General features: G+C 40.3%; 1 protein-coding gene across 16 annotated transcripts in view; it reads left to right on the top strand.

The window, feature by feature from the left end:
- The window catches only part of MYT1L (myelin transcription factor 1 like), a 729,735-nt gene that overhangs the window by 400,181 nt on the left and 307,846 nt on the right, over positions 1-21,708 (top strand). For all 16 annotated transcript variants that reach the window (XM_073568131.1, XM_073568128.1, XM_073568134.1 and 13 more), the window contains one exon: positions 19,106-19,184. Coding sequence is in view for 1 of the 16 variants with exons in the window: in XM_073568138.1 (XP_073424239.1) it covers positions 19,177-19,184 (8 nt within the window). In the remaining 15 variants the exon portion in view is untranslated. The remainder of the gene's footprint in view (positions 1-19,105; positions 19,185-21,708) is intronic.

Raw genomic sequence — 21,708 nt, 5'->3', positions numbered from 1 at the left:
GCGGAAAAACCCGCAGCATTGACACAGCAACTGCGAAATCCCATAGGATTGCATGAGATGCATTTTGTTAGCATTTTATAAGCATTTCCGGAGCGGCATAAATGCTTACAAAGCGCAACGTGGGCATATAGCCTAAAAATTTGGCACAGATTCAATTTGCATCAAAATAAGATCTGTAATATCTCTAAATTTCATCAGACATGCTGTATAAAAAAATAATTTATACTTCCATATAAGGTAGATAACAGCGCTGACGTCTAAACTACATACAGTTGTGGCCAAAAGTTTTGTCACCCCTGCAATTCTGTCAGATAATACTCAGTTTCTTCCTGAAAATGATTGCAAACACAAATTCTTTGGTATTATTATCTTCATTTAATTTGTCTTAAATGAAAAAACACACAAAGAATTGTCCTAAAGCCAAATTGGATATAATTCCACACCAAACATAAAAAAGAGGGTGGACAAAAGTATTGGCACTGTTCGAAAAATCATGTGATGCTTCTCTAATTTGTGTAATTAACAGCACCTGTAACTTACCTGTGGCACCTAACAGGTGTTGGCAATAACTAAATCACACTTGCAGCCAGTTGACATGGATTAAAGTTGACTCAACCTCTGTCCTGTGTCCATGTGTGTACCACATTGAGCATGGAGAAAAGAAAGAAGACCAAAGAACTGTCTGAGGACTTGAGAAACCAAATTGTGAGGAAGCATGAGCAATCTCAAGGCTACAAGTCCATCTCCAAAGACCTGAATGTTCCTGTGTCTACCGTGCGCAGTGTCATCAAGAAGTTTAAAGCCCATGGCACTGTGGCTAACCTCCCTAGATGCTAAACTTACCTGAAAAAGCCTAAAACATTTTGGAAGAATGTTCTCTGGTCAGATGAGACAAAAGTAGAGCATTTTGGCAAAGGCATCAACATAGAATTTACAGGAGAAAAAAGAGGCATTCAAAGAAAAAACACGGTCCCTACAGTCAAACATGGCAGAGGTTCCCTGATGTTTTGGGGTTGCTTTGCTGCCTCTGGCACTGGACTGCTTGACCGTGTGCATGGCGTTATGAAGTCTGAAGACTACCAACAAATTTTGCAGCATAATGTAGGGCCAAGTGTGAGAAAGCTGGGTCTCCCTCAGAGGTCATGGGTCTTCCAGCAGGACAATAACCCAAAACACACTTCAAAAAGCACTAGAAAATGGTTTGAGAGAAAGCACTGGAGACTTCTAAGGTGGCCAGCAATGAGTCCAGACCTGAATCCCATAGAACACCTGTGGAGAGATCTAAAAATGGCAGTTTGGAGAAGGCACCCTTCAAATATCAGGGACCTGGAGCAGTTTGCCAAAGAAGAATGGTCTAAAATTCCAGCAGAGCATTGTAAGAAACTCATTGATGGTTACCGGAAGTGGTTGGTCGCAGTTATTTTGGCTAAAGGTTGTGCAACCAAGTATTAGGCTGAGGGTGCCAATACTTTTGTCTGGCCCATTTTTGGAGTTTTGTGTGAAATTATCAATGTTTTGCTTTTTGCTTCATTCTCTTTTGTGTTTTTTCATTTAAGACAAATTAAATGAAGATAATAATAACAAAGAATTTGTGATTGCAATCATTTTCAGGAAGAAACTGAGTATTATCTGACAGAATTGCAGGGGTGTCAGTACTTTTGGCCACAACTGTAATACACAGTATTCAGCTGCACTTATAATACTTTGTTATAAGGACATCGACTGACATTGAGAATACTGCAAATAAATATCTAGTGGAAGAGAAACTTTCAACAAGCATTACCTATTATTTCCTTTTGATAAGTTTCTTGAAGCTAATCCACATGTCCTCGGTTGAATACTGTACTCAGCTTTTAAGCTCTTTGCAAGAGCCATTAAAAGACCATTTTCAGATATCATTCATTGTATGTATTGTTTATGCGAGTGAATAATGCGGAATGACTATAATGAGAATCTGAGTAAATGTAAAAAAAATACAAGGAAGCAACAAATTTGCGGACATGGTGGATATGCTGGAAGACAACCATATGTAGGATGTAGGATTGTAGGATAGATAGATAGAATTTGTTGAAATTTCATTGAATCCATTCTTCCCTCTACTTGTGAAATGTTCCCCATGCCATTGACTGCAAAGCTTGTTTAGATGTTCTTTTGAATGCTTCAGAAGCTGAATTTTATGTTGAGGACACAGGAGAGGTTTTCTTCTGCTGACTTTTCCAGGAATGCCATATTTGTACAGGTGTAATAGAACAATACACCACAACTCCAGAGTCTGCCAAATCTTTCTGAAGGCCTTTTGCAGTCAAGTGGGGATTCTGATTTGCTTCTCAAGCAATCGTACAAGCAGCTCTCACTGAAATGTTGCTAGGTCTTCCAGACCTTTTCTTGACCTCCACTGTTCCTGTTAACTGTCATTTCTTAATTACATTTCAACTTGAGGAAAGGGTATCTTGAAATCACTTTGCAATCCTTTTATAGCCTTCTCCTGCTTTGTGAGCCTCCACCATTTTCATTTTTAGAATGCTAGGCAGCTGCTTAGAATATTTTTTTTGTTATAAAATATAAAGGAAATGTGTCATCTTTAAATTTGACCCTTTTAGAAATCATTTCATCTTCAACTTACTTCACGTTAACAGTAATTTTGAGCAGGGGGTGCCCAAACTTTGACATGCCACTGTAGATAGATAGATAGATAGATAGATAGATAGATAGATAGATACATTGATTATAAAATGGCCATCGCAATTTTTACACAAAGCAGTGGATAGCATAAGTTCCCCACAATGCCTTATACCATGCCATATATCATGAGGGACTGTCATAGCCTCTATAAGAGCAGAGGCAGAAAATGCAGCAGCCATTTTGTGGTGAATCTGGATAGTTAGGGGCACTTCTCAGCTTATAACTTAGCTAGAGATGGAGGAAAAACTTTAAAACACTGAATAAACATTACAGATAGTGTGTGTTTGAGTTACAGGACAGCAATGAAAAATGTCTACCTGTTTCTTTACCATATGTTTATTTCACAGTCACTTACATTCTGTTTGTTATCATATGTTACACAACACTTTACAGACATCATCACTGTCCCTTTTGGGGCTCACAATCGAAATTAGAAAAATTGAAAAATATCATAAAGATTTCACATTTGAAAAGGTTCTGTCATCTCTAACAGATAGATAGATAATAGATAGATAGATAATAGATAGATAGCAGACGAATATACTGTATATGATACATAGAAAGATGGCTAGCAGAGAGATAGATTATAGATAATGATAAATCATAAATTACAGTCTATATCTTGTAGAAATCCTCCCTGTAAACCTTTCATACAGGGCGATGAAACCCAGCGACAATCTGAGAAAGCATTTGATATGCATCTAGGCCAAGCCGTCTCTGTCACATGATTGACATTATTTAGGAGAATTCCCTTTGTGCTTTGCAGCGAGTTGATGCGGCACAGTTCTTAGCTGAAATGTAAATGTCACAGACATGACTATTCTGTAGCCCTGGTGCTGGTGCTATAATCAATAGACATTGCACACAGACACTTATATATTAAGCATCCTCGTAGCTTGAGTCCAAAAGAAAGAGCTGACACTTTTGAACTCAGGAGAACACTTGTCCAGTTTTGTTGTTGAGCCAGGCTAAAAATCAATACAAAATCAGCCTTCAGTCATTTTTTTCCATCCTTTAACATCTGACATCATTCTGAAACTTTTTTCTTAAAGTGATGGTCTGGTCACAGTATATCGATGATCCCGTCTTTGGATATGCCTTCAATATCATATCAGCACCCAAACCGATCAGTCGGCACCTCCACCGATCGGCTGTTAACTCCTCCAGCGGCTGCCAGACGTAAATACTTTGCTGGGAGCTATAAACTGTAGTTACAGGGTTATATATAATGGCAGCTGCCTGGTACTGCAGAGCAGCGCTTAAATTTAGCCAGAGCAAATAAAAGCTGATCACTGGGCGTGCCGGGTGTCAGACCCCCATAGGCCTCATACTGATGATCTAATAAATTATCAATATTCTGTGACTGTAAAGCCCCCGTCACACATAGCGATCTCGCTAGCGAGATCACTGCTGAGTCACAATTTTTGTGACGCAACAGCGATCTCACCAGCGAGATTGCTGTGTGTGACACTGACCAGCGACCGGCCCCCCTGCCGGGTATCGCTGATCGTCCTGGAATAGCCAGGACATTTTTTTGATTGCTGGTCTCCCGCTGGCCAGCACGCATCGCTGCGTGTGACAGGCCGGAGACAGCGATCAGCGCGCTGGTAACTAGGGTAAACGCAGGGTTTCTAAGGGGAGAGCGTCACTTAGAAACCCGATGTGTACCTTAGTTACCAGCGCGCTGATGCAGGGGGGGTTGGTAACAAAGGTAAGCATCGGGTTTCTAGGTGACGCGCGTTGCTTAGAAACCCGATGTGTACCTTGGTTACCAGCTTCCTGCATCAGCGCGCTGGTAACTAATGAACACAGCGACGCCGCGCTCGGCGTCGCTGGTGCTGATCGCTGGTGAAGCTGCCTGTTTGACAGCTCACTAGCGATCATGTAGCGACACACCAGCGATCCTGACAAGTTGATATCGTTGTCGGGATCGCTGGTGAGTCGCTATGTGTGACGGGGCCCTAAAACACATTTAGCAACAGGTGAGGATAAAAAATGCAAGAATAAGGAAAGATATTCATTCCCTAAAATTGTTATGTCCATTGTTTGCATCTGCTCAAATGGGAATGAAATAAATAAATCTAATAGACATTGATAGAGATGAGGGGATTAGTGATGGGTGAGCAGCATCGCTCCTCGGGTCTCCCCGAGCATGCTCGGGTGAACTCCGAGTATTTTGGCGTGCTCTGAGATTTGGTTTTTGTCGTCTCAGCTGCATGATTTGTGACTTGTAGACAGGCTGAATACATGTGGGAATTTCCTAACAAACAGGCATTCCACACATGTATTCAGACTGTCTAGCAGTCGTAAATCATGCAGCTGAGACGACGAAAACTAAATCTCCGAGCACGCCAAAATTCTCGGAGGATATCCGAGTACTCGCTCATCACTAGAGGGGATCATTTGAAATTTGAATTTGCTGGTTTCTCTGAATTTCCATGAAAATTAATCAAAAAGCCTCTAATTGCCTCTAAAATATGTGTAGAACACTGTGAGATCCCCTTGGAGTCAATCACACGTGTTTTGTTCTCTTAAAAATAGCACTTTTCATGTCAAAATGGCTTTGCTCTATCTGGCTAGGGTAAAACGGATGGTAACCAAATGTAACTAACAGCATATTTAGCAACACACTGAAGTATCAGAGGCTACCTAAATTCTAAATGATTTAAAAATTATCCCTTTTGGTAGGAGGGAGATGCATGCATTACTTTGGTTTATTGACAGGCGGTGAAAATGGAAGAAGCCGTGGCATTTTTTAAACACGGTTGGGTGCAAGAATTATCCCTGTTTGGGGAATAGAAAGAGCTTTGGAGTCTGTTAAATGAAGAAGTGATAGCTTTTTCAAACTCTGTCCAAAAATTATCCCTTTAATTAGGGAGCCAAAACAGGTATACTGCACTGTTTTGATTGTAAAAAAAAAGTAATTGCCTCACAACTAGAAGTAAAAAAAATACATATAATTGACTGCTGCTGCCTTGATTGTTTGTATTTTTTTTTGTAATTTTGTGAAAGAAAACGGAACTTTGGTTTGATAATTTTAAATAATCCAGCACTTTATGACAATTTTTCCTTTTCTGACCTGACCTGCATAGGGTCTTACAAGTGGGAAAGTGTTGACTCTGCACCAGCAGATGGTTAGTTACTTTGTTTTGCATGCTATTGTCCGCTGTGACAAAGCTTCACAGAATTTCCTAGTTTTATGCCAAAATAATCACTGCAAAAAATTCTTAACAATTTTGGGGGAAAAAAAATCATAATTTTGGTACCAAAGATTGGATTCATGGACAAGTCAAAGAATTTTGGTTTGATAGCTATAAACAATTTTGCCCTTTCTCCCAATTTTTCTGTTTTGATCTGTGCAGACACACACCAGGAATTGTTGGCTTTTCAGGAAGTAGAATGGGTTCTCCTGGTTGGCCAAATGGTCAAAAACTGTTCAATACGCCAAAGCTTTAATGATTAAAGAAAACAGACATATTTATATTTAGGCAAATTTATTTACATTCAATAGAAAATAATTCATTATGGAAACATAAGTGCACGTGTATTATAGTTTACTGTATATGATTATTTGTGGCAGGACATTACTAGAGTCACCTTAACATAAAAATTAGTCAGAAAATTGCCTATTCAATATTCGTGGCTCAAAGTTTTTAGACTGACACACATTTTTGATTCTATGGTTACTAAAGTGCTATAGCTTGCTGAATAAGCGGGGAACTGAAGATATTCGCTCAACTCTAATCCTTACTAATGGCAACCCATTCTTTTCTAATCAGTGCTTGGAGTTATCCCAATATCTGTGTTTTTGGTTGTCCATCTTCTTTCTAAAGCCCCCTTCACACATAGAGAGATCGCTAGTGATATCGCTAAAGCGTCACCGATTTTGTGACACAACAGCGATATCACTAGCTATCTCACTACATGTGACACGTACCTCCGACCCGGCTCCCCGCTGGATATCACTGCTCGCACGAGATCGTCCTGGTCCATTTCTCGTCGTCAGCTTCCTGCAGGCGCCGACGAGCGACGCATGGACCGCGGGGGGAAGACATCATCAGAGCAGCCCTCTGACAGGTAAGTAACGACCGCCGACCTCTTCTACGTTGCTGGTGAGATCTGCCTGTTTGGCAGCTCACTAGCGACCATTTAGCGATGCACAGCGATCCTGACCGAGTCGTATCGTTGTCGGGATCACTGGTGCATCACTAAATTTAATGGTACCTTAAGGATTGGCCATCGGTTCTCAATGGGATTAAGATCCTGCGAGTTTCATGGCCATGGACCCAAAATTGCAATGTTTTGCTCACTCTGTTTAGTTATCACTTTTGCCTTGTGACATGGTCTACCTAATGCTGGAAAAAGCATTGATGATCACCAAACTGCTCTTGATTTTTTGGTAGAAATTTCACTAGGAGGATGCAAAGATGCCATTCTTTATTCATGGCAGTGTTCTTAGGCAAAATTGTGAGCGAGACCCCTCCATGGATGAAAGGTCCTCACACATGAGTGGTCTCAGGATGCTTAACTTTTGGCATGACAAAGGACTCACGGTAGTGATCATCTTTTTTCTTCTCCAAACAATCTTCCAGATGACCCAAACAGTCTGAATGAGACTAAGTAAGAGAAAATAACATTGCAGGAAGTACAGGGAATGGATTGCAGAGGACTGGGGTAAAGTTATTTTATCTATAGGACAGAATTTTTCTGTGCAATGTGTAGAGGACATCGATAGTTTCCACAAAGAGATACCAAATAAATCACCACAAAAGATTTAAAAAAACAAAATTTATTTTAAAAATAAATTTTTTTTCTAATAATATCTTGCCCTGTTTTCCTGTACTAGCCTTTCCACCTTAATTTCTCTGGCCATTTTTTCTTCCATTTTATTTTTGTACTTCATTTCTGTAGACTCTTTTCTATTCACAAGTCATGTCTCCAGAGACAAGAGACAATGGCATCCAGACTATGACTTTGAATTTTGTCATTCATAGAACAAAAAATCCTTAAATTACTTTCCTGCATAACAGAATTGAGTGTATGTGATTGAGAAAAATATGCAAAAAAAGTGACCAAATTGATTTACTACAGCTGTGATTACACGGCAGTATATTATCATACGTAGCATACATCGCTTTATCTTTTAGCGGTTTTCACACTATCGCATGGAAACGTGTGCTCCAGCTGTCACATATTCATATTTCTGGCAGCTTTCCCGCATGCTTACAGTATTGTTAGGTTTATATGTTTTTAGATTCATTTTGGCTTCATTAAAAAAACATCTTTTTAGTACCTACTATTTCGAAATACCTTATAATCTGGTCATGTGGCTGCTTATGGGGCCCTTGATGAGCGTGGACCTTGCTCTGGATTGTCCCATCCCCTTTGCTACTAGGTGTTAAGAACTTGTACAGAATTCCCCTCCCTAGAGGAACTGCATTGTTACCAAACACATACTTGGCAAAAGTGCCAGGACAGTCCTGAGAACCAGAGTTCAAAGAGGGCGATTTTTATCCAAACCCCACCCAAAGTGGGTGCCTGGGGGGGGCATCGCATGCCATTTTAAAGGGCATTAAAAATGTAGTTTGGAAATGGCCCAAGAATCATTATTAGTATTATTCTAATATACAAAATTAGAGTTGAGTGAAACGGGTTGGTCAAATTCAAAAATCGCTGACTTTAGCTAAAGTCGGGTTTCGCCGATCGAAACCCGGCCATAGTGTGAGGTCGGCCATGAGGTCGCCGAGCCGAGCGCCAAAGTCGCGTTTCAAATAATGCTTCCAGTGCCCTTTCTCAGCCAATGATGGAGGACGCACACTGTGGGCAACGCGATGACATGGGCAGCGGCCACCACCATCTTAGAGATGGCTAATAAATTGCTCAGTAGCACAGATGAACCATCAGAGCACGCTAGGGTTGTAAATCCAAAAGTTAGGAAAGAAAAATTAAAAGAGGTAGGAAGTAACCGACTTTAACGACCTTCTGACAAAAGATGAAGAACAAAAGCAATATGTCCTGCAAGTTGTAAGCAAATGCCGAGCATTATATTCTGACGTTTCAAAAACTACTTTAACAAAAGCTCTAGAATAGATTAGATAACTACGTAAAATTATCAACTCATGTAGGTTAGCGTGCTCTGATGGTTCATCTGTGCTACTGAGCAATTTATTAGCCATTAACAACTTTTCATTGTCTGTAATGGTGGGATCAAAAAACGATAATCCCACCAACTCTGCATTCAAATACCACAAATGGTTCGAAAATTTGGTCAGGGCTATTTCTGCAATGTTGTTGTCACATTCTTTATAGTCTAACAGACTATGCAAAATACCTAAATCTTAAAATACCTCAATTTGGATTTTTTCAAACTTTGAGCGACGAGCGGCACGAGTTAACGTCGTTTGATCGAGCTCAAATTTTGGCTCTCTCAATATCTGGAAAGGGGAATCGTTTTGTGGGGTCCAGACGAACAAAATTCTGACATTTTTTCCCCCCCATATGAGATCCGGTCACCCTAGTGCACACTGCTGTTCAAACTGCTTTTTTCAAAGCACTCCAACTTTTATTATTTTGTTCTGGTGAGTTACTGAGCGTTCATTTTTTCACACACCGCATAGCGGTGTACGCTCCTCACACACTACCATGTACTGGCTGGTATCACGGACAAATACAAGCTATCTGTGTAAGCAGTGAAGTATTTGTCATTGTACTATACCTATATTTCTGTGCCGTATCGGAGCATCATGAGTTGTGGTATGTGTTAAAGGGGCGCACTGATACTCTTTGGCCCAGGGCACACGAAAACCTGGAGCAAGCCCTACCCCCCCCACAACTTTAGCCTAAAAACCCCCAGTTTTCAATGCGTAACTATTATTATGAAGTAAATAAAGGTTGACAAGCTTCAGTAATAAGAATTGATGGTTTTGGCATTGAAATGGGCACTGTAGGTGTGTTTACTGTCCTCCACTCCCTGCCGACTTTGTTTCTCCATTGACTTGCATTGGGTTTCGTGTTTCAGTCGGCCTCCGACTTTTCCCTATAGTCGGCCGATTTTGTTCGACCCAACTTTTGCGAAAGTCGGGTTTCATGAAACCCGACTCGACCCTAAAAAAGGCAAAGTCGCTCATCTCTATACAAATTATGTTCCTCACTTTTCTAAATCCAAATGACAGTTTTATCATGTCTGCAGCGTACAGTCTGCTGCACAAGAGCACAGAGAGGATACAAAAACTGAAAGAGAAAGAATGTGCAGGGCCAAAATTAAATGTAAAAGATGTAAATACTTATTGATAATAATTTATTATTGAAAAATAAGAAGGTAAACAAATATCCAGCATAACGAACACCAACATGAAAGGTGGGCGAGCCAAAAAAGGGGGAAATTTCACCTTAGGAATAAGGATAATGCAAAGTGGTAACTGAGTAAAAAGTGCACGCACATTGATGTCCATCACGGGTGCAAAAGTACAAATGATGGTTTATTTAAAAAATATGAGTTACAGTGGCTTGCAAAAGTATTCACACCCCTTGAAAATTTTCTGTGTTTTGCTACCTCAAAACCTTGAATTTCACTGGTTTTGCATCAGTCCATGTAAAGAACATGACTACAACTGTGAATATTTGGTTTTCTTTTTCTTGTGAAGCAAACACCAAATAGGACAAAATAACTAGAACTTCAATGTGCTTAACTATTCACCCCCATAACGTCAGTACTTTGTAGAGCCTCCTTTTGCGACAATTAAAGCCGCAAGTCTCTGTGTATAAGCTTCTACGCGCTTTCCATATCTTGCCATTAAGATTTTTGCCACTTCTTCAAGGCAAAACTGCTCCAGCTTCCTCAAGTTAGATAATCTCCTCTGGTGAACAGCAATCTTCAAGTCTGACCACAGATTCTCAATTGGATTAAAGTCTGTGCTTTGACTAGACCACTCCAAAATATTTACATGTTTCCCTTTAAACCCCTCTAGTGTTGCTTTAGCAGTATGCTTTGGGTCTTTGTCTTGTTGGAAGGTGAACCTCTGTCCCAGTTTAAAATCACTTGCAGACTGTAACAGGTTTTGCTCAAGAATATCCCTGTAATTTGCACAATCCATCTTCCCATTAACGTGGATTATTTTTCCTGTCCCTAGTTCCAAAAAACATCTCCACATCATGATTCTGCCACCACTATGTTTCTCTGTGGGGATTGTGTCCTTGGGATGATAAGCTGTGTTAGTTTGGCACCAGACATAGCGTTTACTTTGATGGCCAAAAAGTTTATCTGTGATCTCATAGAATCATAGAATGGTAGAGTTGGAAGGGACCTCCTGGGTCATCTGGTACAACCCCCTGCTCAAAGTGGGATTCACTAAATCATCCCAGACAGATGTCTGTCCAGCCTCTGTTTAAAGACTTACATTGAAGGAGAACTCACCATCTCTCGTGGCAGCCTGTTTCACTCATTGATCACCCCCACAGTCAAATTTTTGTTTCTAATATCTAATCTCTGTCTGCTCCCATGTAGTTTCATCCCATTGTTTCTTGTCTTTCCTTGTGAAAATAAGAATAAAAATGATCCTTCTACAATGTGACAGCTCTTGAGATATTTGTAGACAGTTATAAAGTCTCCTCTCAGTCTTCCTTTTTGCAAGCTAAACTTACCAAAATCCTATAACCGTTCCTCATAGGACATGGTTTGCAGACCACTCACCATTCTGGTCGCTCTTCTCTGAACTTGCTCCAGTTTGTTGATGGCTTTTTTAAAATGTGGTGCCCAAAACTGGACACAGTATTCCAGATGAGGTCTGGCCAAAGAGGAAAAGAGGTATAATGACTTCACGTGATCTAAACTGTATGCTTCTGTTAATACATCCTAGAATTGCATTTGCCTTTTTTGCTGCTGCATCACACTGTTGACTCATGTTCAGCCTGTGATCTATTGGTATACCCAAGTCTTTTTCACGCATCTGATTTGACCACATCACCTTCTTCCATACATTTGGAGAGACTCCCACATGTCTTTTGGTAAACTCAAAAGGAGCCTTACAATTTTTATGTGCAAATAAAGACTTTGTTCTGGCCAACCTTCCATAAACGCCACCTCTGTAGAGCGTGCGACCTATTGTGGTTATATGCACAGATAGTACAGCAATTATGTGAGAACTCAATTAAAAACAACTTTTATTAATTATCTATTAAAAACATACATGACAAATATAGACAAATAAAGGACATAGATTCTTTGTGCAATCAAGCTAAACTAAACAACAGACAAACAGTAGTTAGTGCCATCTGTAGCATTGACAGCATCAGCAGAAGTTACATAACAATGTTGAAATCTATGATAGCAATCAACCCCATCTAGTCATTAAAGTGAGGTACCACTCAAGAATCTTTATTTCTAAGTATGACTTTTGCCATTAACACTGTTTTCTAAGCATCTTAGTGTCCCAATTAAAAATTTATCAAAAAGTAAACTAGCTTGACATATAGTTATATACCGGTACATCAACAATGGTTGATCAAAGAGCTAGCATAGTACTTAGAGATACCTACATACAATCCAACAGTGGTTGGCAAACAATACAGAACATTTGCAAACTCAAATAAGTCTGATTGAGCTGAAATATACAATACTGTGTGTTAAACCTTTTTCATCAAGCACAGATGTATATAAACATCTTTCTGCAAGAGAATATGAGGTCAGCCAATATCACATCACATCACTGTGGTGAAGTGTGGAAATGGAAAGATCTCACTTCCAAAGATGATGCCCTCACAGAAAGGTAGATCAGGAGTAGTTGCATCTGGAGCCAGTCTGGGAATTTGTAAAATCTACCTGACCCTCCACCCCAAAAATCCAACCCTTACAAGGGCAGTCCACAGCTGACCCTGCTATGTTGTTTTGGCTCTGTTCATTCCCTATTGCACGTCCAAACACGTTTCCTCCATCCTGGTTTCCACAGGGGAATTGCTCAAGAACTCATATAGTCCCTAGGGTGAAAAGAACTTTTGCCACAACCACATGTTAATATTAACAATCCTCTCTATGGAGTGTACAGCTTATTGTGGTCGTATGAACAGATACTCCAGTCTCTGCTTGGGAACTCTGCAACTCCTTCAGGATTACCTTTGGTCCCTGTGCTGCCTGTATGATTAATTCCCTTCTTGCCCGGGCTGAGAGTTTTGGTGGTCGACCCTCTCTTGGCAGGTTTGTTTTGGTACCATGTTCTTTCCATTTGATGATAATGGATTTGATGGTGCTCCGGGGGGATCATCAGAGATTAGGATATTTTTTATAACCCAACCCTGACTTGTGCTTCTCAACAACTTTGCTCGTGACTTGTTTCGAGAGCTCCTTGGCCTTCATGGTGTTGTTTGGTTAGTGGGGCCTCTTGCCTAATGGTGTTGCAGCCTCTGTGGCCTTTCAGAAAAAGTGTGCATATACTGACAGCCCATGTTACACTTAGACTGTACACAGGTGGACGTCCTGTCACTAAGCATCTGACTTATGAAGGTAATTGCTTGTGTAGGGAAGATGACCTGACGGATGGACTTGTCAGAATAGAGAAGGAAAAGTTTGCACAAGTTAGATAGGTGTCAGTTACTACAGTGGGGAAACAGCTAGGAAAGTGTAGTGGACGTGCAGTGCCTTGGGTTGACCATTAGAGGGCAGGGAGGAGTGTGAGCAAAGGACTTGACATCAGCTTAGGGCTTAGGAAACCGTTGGTCATGGGGGGCAGAGTTACAGGGAACCAGGAATGATATAAATGCTGAGGTAAGGTTCCAGAAAGTTCCAGTCCCCAGGGGGAGCTCAAGTGACAGGAGGGTTACGACAGTCTGTGCACTCTGAGGAAAACCAAAGCAGGGGGGACTGAGGAGAGAGAACGTCAGGGGGGTGGTCCTGATAGGAAAGTACCGCAGAATAAACGAGGCACTGAGGTAACGCATACCGTATTGAAAGAGAGAGACGACTTTTCAGTAGAAGTACTGTTGGTTTACAGGCCTAAAGCGTCCACAGTGACGGATCTGACAGGAGTGTCAAAGAGTGAAGAGGGGTCGGTACGTATATGTACGTTCCCCGTCCCCGGTGTAAAGTACGGTGTGCGAGATACGGCTCTGGAAACGGGGAGCCGATAAGCGAAGTGAAGTCTGGTGAAGTAAAGTGTATTGAAGTGCGGTGTACTGAGGAGGCCGTCAGATGGACGGTGAAGAGAATAAAACTTGGACCTGTTGTACTCGATACGTGTCTCTGTTTCATCTCTGCGTGGTAAGCGAGGGACCACCCCCCAGCTCGGCCCACGAACCCTACACTTGCACCAGAAATTTTTAGGAGGCTTCATAGCAAAATGGGTGAATACACATGCACATGCCAATTTTTAGCTATCTGATCTCATAAGTTTAATTTATGCCAATGTTTTTCTCACATCACCACCTTAGACTATTTAGTGCTGATGCATCACACACAAATCAGATTACAGAAATACTAAAACATAGGTTGTAATGAAACAAAATAATAAAAAGCCAAGTTGGTGAATACTTTCATAAGCCATTGTATACACAGTAAGTACAGCAAGGTGCAATCACAAGTTAAACAGGCACATGGCTAATCAAAAAATATAAAAGAGATGTAGAAACAATGATTATGGTGCCAAAATTATTAAAGTTCCAAGTAATAAATAATTGAAGGTGCAATATTACATACAGTAATCAGGACACATGGCAATCAGAACATGTTAGGACTCATCCATGAACCACCCGACTCGCGTTTCATTGACACTTTGTCAGCAGCAATCAGGGTCATGATGGTTTAACGAAGATAGTGGATTCATCATGTTAAATTGCTAAAATTGCAAAGCACTTGTAAAAAGAAGCAGTTTTACAAGTTACCTCTGCTTAAAAATTCTCTCATTCTCAAGAACGTGGGGATTTTTCATTCTATTGCTTACGGCTTATTGACTAGGCTACCGGCCACCGCCACCAAGTCTACCAGAGGTAACCATTTGCCTGAAAGACCTTTGCTATAGAGCTTGCAATTGCTCCTCTGCCTGGATCACTTCATACTGTTACTCTGTTCATCTGATGCCCAAAGCCCCAATGGTTTTTGGAAGAATCTATTTGGTGTTTGTTCCAAATTAAAAACAACTTTAAAAACTATTTGAATAATTCCACTTTATAAGCCGTCCAAATAATTAGCTGATTTCTATGAGTCTTGGTGTTAAAACCCCTAAAGATCATGTAATCTCACTGGGTATAAGATAGGAATGACCACACATTTTTTCTCTGGAGATGACATAGACAATTGAGACACGAGTGATGACCTTGCAGTATACTCATTGACTGTACCATACTCCACTCTGGCAGACAGATGGACTCCAACCAGTGGCATTCTGCAAGAAGGGGCTGGATGGCATAACACTGATATAAATATATGCAATTTTTTTTTTAAATGTCTCATTTTCTTGGGAATTGCAAGAGAAGCCCCAGCCCATATCTTAAGAGTAGCAAACTGTTCTATCATGTTTATTCCATTTGTTTTTCAAAATTGCAAGTTTTTCGCTATACATGAGATAGGGGATAATTTGCTGGGTTCCCCCTTGATCCCTAGAACAAGACTTTGAAAGTCAGAGAAAATGGTTTTTAACCCAGTGTAGGGACACATACTCGTCCTCTGCACTATTTATTGTCAATGGGACTGCCAAATAAAGTTGAGAGTTGTACATGGCTTTTTCTGGCAGTTCCATGGACAATAAATGCAGTGGAGGTCGAGCATGCACACTTCTGCTCAATTCAATATGAGGTTTTGCTGAGCCCTTTTCTCAGGATTACTGGATAGGGAATAACCTGCTTCTTCTGAAAATCCTCCTTTAAGAATTACAAGGTTTCATGCAGAGTTACTCTAATATAGATTATGTGATGCGCTCTCAAAAGATGACTAAGATTCTAAGTATTATATTTGGAAAACTGGTGGAAATGATCTAAACCCAAAGGATAGGTTCAACTATATAGGATTTCAAGGCATAATTATCATCAAGATCATTATTCTTTAGAAGGGAATAGGACAATAGTCTTCATTAATCTGCCTGCTACAATTAAAAGTGAAATTTTATTATATATGTTATATTCAATGGTACTGTAATTACATGTTGATTTACAGAATGATATAGTCACAATTTCCTAATAAGATGGAAAAAAAAATTAAACCCAATTAGTCTATTTTAAACACTGCAGAAAGAATTCGGAGAAACCTGTAGAAATGAGTGGTACAAGGTCAGATGAGGCTCATGTAGACCACCAGCCTGACTGACTTGGCGCTATGGTCAACATATTCAGAAAGTCGCATAATGGGCTAATACTCTGGTTTTAAAGATGATCTAATAAATTAAATTCAAATTTGCCATGTTCAACAAATATTTCCAGAAAACTTGATTAGCAAATCGATATTGCCAAATCGCAATCTGCATGTCTCCAATAGCCCTGAAAAGTTTTGAATAACACTCTGAAGTGTCATGGGACTGTATTCAACCCATTTCAAAGTCTTAGACACCAACAAAGCCTTAGTAATATCAAAAGAACCTCATCATAAAAATGGATGTTAACCTGGTAGTAACCAACAGCCCAATTAATAAGATATTACACTGACAAACTTTTCATGTTTTTTAAATAAAAAAAGTCCAAAAATCATCCCTCTTAGTCATTATTTTTGGGCAGACTCCGATGTGCAGAACACCGTCTCACAGTGTCGCTGTCAGAGGTAACATCATCAGGCCGTGACTAATGAGTGATGTGTAATATATTCCATAATGTGCTCTGTTTCATCCCACCTAATATGCTTGCAAAGGGCAAGAAAGCCTGCGTTTGGTAGTTCTACAGCCTCAACAGCTGCTGCTTGTGGTGGTGTTGCATTGACTGTTGCTAGCGGCTTCTATATTGTATGGGTTTTCTTCTCTTTTACGCTAACCCGTCCATTGCCACTGCCACTTTTTCTTTTACCAAACGAAAAAGAATAGTATGCAAATTTGGTTTGTTATATGATGAAGCTTAATGATTGTTAGCATAAAGATAATCATTTATTAACCAAAGTGGCCATGTTTAGCTTTTCAATTTAGGCCCATTACATAATTTATAAATATGTCTTTTTTTCTTATCATTGAATTAGAAAAGACATTTCACAATCCATGCCTCAAATCAGAGTACATCATTGTGAAATATCAATAGGGTTTAAATCGGGCTTTAATTGGAGATTGTTGTTTCATAAAACCCTACATAAATCAATAGTACAAGTGACTATAAGATACTTTGTAAAATATCTTATTAGAAAAATGTGTTTCTGTCTCCACTTGTGAGCCTGTTCTCAACCACTTTCCCTGCTTCTTAACCTCATCATCTACACTGAAAAGCAGCTCAAATCCATCTTCGTCAAGATATTTGCCTGCTCACTGTAGTATCATGTTTCAGCTACTATTAAACTTAGTGGAGAAGGGAACCAGGAGCAAGAATGAGGAACAATCAGCACTGGGAGAGACAAGCAGATAAAGGCAGATCAAGCAGCAACTTCTAGAAAAAAATTTAACTTCCTGGTGGATTCACAGCCACACAGCTTAGTAGTGTCTTCCATGCTGCTGTTGCTACTGTCTATTTACTATAGAGAAAGATAAGCAATACATCAGGGCATACAGGTAACCTGTAGGCTTCTTCACTAGCCCTATTTGGGTCAATTTTTTGTGCCTTTCTGAGTTAATCAAATAGACTATGTTTTACTTCACCTATGCCTGTGAAATTCCAACTGGATTTATCATCAGTATTTTATTTGTACTTTCATGGACAGGCTCAGGTGAATTAGTTACAGAGGTCGATAAATCATACGTGCAAACTGTTCAGCTGTACAAGGTCCCAGTAGGTAGCATAAGGGTACCGATCCCTAAAAGGTGTTATCCAATCCCGACCTATTTTCTTTTTCTACTACGAGCCTAAGAGCTAATAGGCAGTTGCTAACTTCCTGCCTGTTCTATGCGCTACCGATCTCTACCAGCTCAGAGTGGTCACAGTCCGCTCCTGCTGGTGATTCTGCGTCTTCCACTCATGTCATGTTGACAGAGCAGCTTCTGTTCTTTCCCTCTGCTCTGTTGATTTCTGATGTCATACTGACTGACAGCCAATTCACTGTTGTCTAATTGTGGTAAGCCGGCTGTCAATCAGCATGACATCACGCTCTGTCTACACAACAGCCCAGAAAAGGAAGAGCTGCTTTGTTGACGTGAAACAGCAGAATTGCCCTCAGGAGCAGTTCATGACCATTCTGAGCCGGTGCCAGGTAAAACAGGCAGGATAGGCAGATCGTTAGTAACAACCTGCCTGTTAATTCTTAGGCCCATAGCTAAAATATAAAATATTCACTGGAAACCCCTTTAAAATTAGCTTCTGATGGAGTATTAAAAACTTAAAGAGGAGGCACTATGATGATCTATTAAAGGGAATCTGTCACCCCATTTTCGGCCTATCAGCTGTGGCCACCGCCATCAGGGGCTTATCTACAGCATTCTGTAATGCTGTAGATAAGCCCCCGATGTAACTTGAAAGAGAAGAAAAACAAGTTAGATTACACTCACTGGGGGGGCAGGGTAGGGTGTGGTGGGTGTCACGGTCCAGTCCGGCGCCTCCCATCTTGTAGAGATGTCGTCCTCCTCCTTATTTCTACCGCGGCTCCTGCGCAGGCGCACTTTCTCTGCCATGTTGAGAGCAAAGTACTGCAGTACCTTTCCCAGCGCCTGCGCACTGCAGTACTTTGCTCTCAACAGGACAGAGAAAGTACACCTGCGCTGGAGCCACGGCAGAAGTAAGGAGGAGGACGATATCTCTAGAATATGGGAGGCGCCGGACCAGACCGCAACACCCATTGGACCGGACCGGACCCCCTGGTGAGTATAATCTAACTCGTTTTTCTTATCTTTCAGCTTACATCAGGGACTTATCTACAGCATTACAGAATGCTGTAGATAAGCCCCTGATGGCGGTGGCCGCATCTTATAGGCCAAGAATGGAGTGACCAATTCCCTTTAAAATATTAGGGGTTCATATACTGTTTTTACATGGTATCTGTTGCTGTCTGTGTGCACTGCTGTTCTGCAGCATTATAGATGCTTATAGTCAGTATATGTCAACTAATGTGGATGTTATGAAGTAAGGGTTGTCTAGGATTAGAAAAACATGTCTGCTTTGTCTTCCAAACTGCACCACATCAGTTTAAAGGCTCTGTCTGGTATTGAAGCTCAGCTTTACAAAATTCAATGGAGCACACACAACCTTTGAGCAGATGTGAAAGTGTAGTTAAAAGAAAGGAGCCATGTTTTTCTAATACCATCTAAAATATTATTTTACTGTAATAGAAAATGCCTTCTCTCAGTTAATGTCCATAACCAAATCCATTTCTTTGTTTCCATTTTAGACCTCCTACACGGACTCACCATCACTTTCCTTATTCAGCTCGGTCCACCTGACAAGCAGACAGTACTTCAAATGCTCAGGTACTTTGCACATACCAAGCTATTTATATATTCATGTAGCTCTTTCAAAGACAAGTTCAGCAATAACTTTACATCCCCAGTCTGTTCCTACATTACTGAGAAATCAGCATTTGAATAGATATGCAAATGAGGCTGAAGCACTATGGTAGATCTCCAGCCTCTATCACTCCAGCTCTATTCCCCACCCAGCACTTCCTCATCTTGCTTGATGGATGACTCCTGTTCCTGAAAGCAGCATAGAGGCTGTTAGTGAAGCAGAATGAGGTGTCGCTGGATCGAGTATAAAGTATAACTGGAGTGGCAGAAGCTTCAAATCTGCAAATAGTTCTTCAAATTTGTTGGTTTAACAAATAAAATGCTGATTTCTCAGTAATAGAAGAAAAAACTGGCCATGTAAAGGTATTGCTAGACTTCTCAAAAGCATGTTCACATATTTTGGAGGATTAAATCCTGCTGATAGACTCACTTTAAGCTCGGACTTGCCCAAAGGGGATCAGTTCAATCCTCCGGTAGGCCTCTTTGCAAGAGTTGTCCCGCCATCCTACTATATGAGCAATATTTGGCACAACACATTTGATTTTCTATGTGCAGACAAGGGCAGCATATCTTCACTCATTTAGCAAACTAAAAATGTATTACTATATAAATTTATATAACTTTGTGAATATGGGTAATGTAATGTTTGCGTGCAGCTGAACTTGGCAACCCAGTACGACATTGATGACATATATCCGCTAGGATCGCTAGGATTGTGGAAATATTTCCAAATGATGCAAATTAGTGAATGCCTAGCTATAGAATAATGTTTACACAATTCAATTAAATCTAAATATATATATATATATTTATATTTATATAATATATATATACAGTATATATATATATATATATATATATATATATATATACACAGTTAGGTCCATATATATTTGGACAGAGACATTTTTCTCATTTTGGTTCTAGACATTACCACAATGAATTTTAAACAAAACAATTCAGATGCAGTTGAAGTTCAGACTTTCAGCTTTCATTTGAGGGTATCCACATTAAAATTGGATGAAGGGTTTAGGAGTTTCATCTTCTTAACATGTGCCACCCTGTTTTTAAAGGGACAAAAAGTAATTGGACAATTGACTCCAAGGCTATTTCATGGACAGGTGTGAGCAATCCCTTCATTATGTCATTCTCAATTAAGCAGATAAAAGGCCTGGACTTGATTTGATGTGTGGGGCTTGCATTTGGAAGGTTTTGCTGTGAAGGAAACATGTGGTCAAAGGAGCTCTCCATGCAGGTGAAACAAGCCATCCTTAAGCTGCAAAAACAGAAAAACCCCATCCGAGAAATTGCTACAACATTAGGAGTGGCAAAATCTACAGTTTGGTAGAAAGAAAGAAAGAAAGAAAGAAAGAAAGAAAGAAAGAAAGAAAGAAAGAAGGAAAGCACTGGTGAACTCATCAATGCAAAAAGACCTGGGCGCCCACGGAAGACCACAGTGGTGGATGATCGCAGAATAGTCTCCATGTTGAAGAGAAACCCCTTCACAATAGCCAACCAAGTGAACAACACTCTCCAGGAGGTAGACGTTTCAATATCCAAATCTACCATAAAGAGAAGACTGCATGAAAGTAAATACAGAGGGTTCACTGCACGGTGCAAGCCACTCATAAGCATAAAGAATAAAAAGGCTTGACTGGACTTTGCTAAAAAAAATCTAAAAAAGCCGGCACAGTTCTGGAAGAACATTCTTTGTACAGATGAAACCAAGATCAACCTCTACCAGAATGATGGAAAGAGAAAAGTATGGCAAAGGCGTGGTACAGCTCATGATCCAAAGCATACCATATCATCTGTAAAACACGGCGGAGGCAGTGTGATGGCTTGGGCATGCATGGCTGCCAGTGGCACTGGGTCACTAGTGTTTATTGATGATGTGACACAGGACAGAAGCAGCCAAATGAATTCTGAGGTATTCAGAGCCATACTGTGCGCTCAGATCCAGCCAAATGCAGCCAAACTGATTGGTCGTCATTTCATACTACAGATGGACAATGACCCAAAACATAAAGCCAAAGCAACCCAGGAGTTTATTAAAGCAAAGAAGTGGAATATTCTTGAATGGCCAAGTCAGTCACCTGATCTCAACCCAATTGAGCATGCATTTCACTTGTTAAAGACTAAACTTCAGACAGAAAGGCCCACAAACAAACAGCAACTGAAAACCACCGCAGTGAAGGCCTGGTAGAGCATCAAAAAGGAGGAAACACAGCGTCTGGTGATGTCCATTAGTTCAAGACTTCAGGCAGTCATTGCCAACAAAGGGTTTTTAACCAAGTACTAGAAATAAACATTTTATTTACAATTATTTAATCTGTCCAATTACTTTTGGTTCCTTTAAAACAGGGTGGCACATGTTAAGGAGCTGAAACTCCTAAACCCTTCATCCAATTTTAATGTGGATACCCTCAAATGAAAGCTGAAAGTCTGAACTTCAACTGCATCTGAATTGTTTTGTTTAAAATTCATT

This window comes from Dendrobates tinctorius, unplaced genomic scaffold, assembly GCF_039654945.1.
Source record: "Dendrobates tinctorius isolate UK_male_01 unplaced genomic scaffold, ASM3965494v1 ptg000021l, whole genome shotgun sequence".
NCBI classification, from domain to species: Eukaryota; Metazoa; Chordata; class Amphibia; order Anura; family Dendrobatidae; genus Dendrobates; species Dendrobates tinctorius.
The sequence above is the reverse complement of the archived record's forward strand: the minus strand, read 5'-3'. Positions and strand labels throughout refer to the sequence as shown.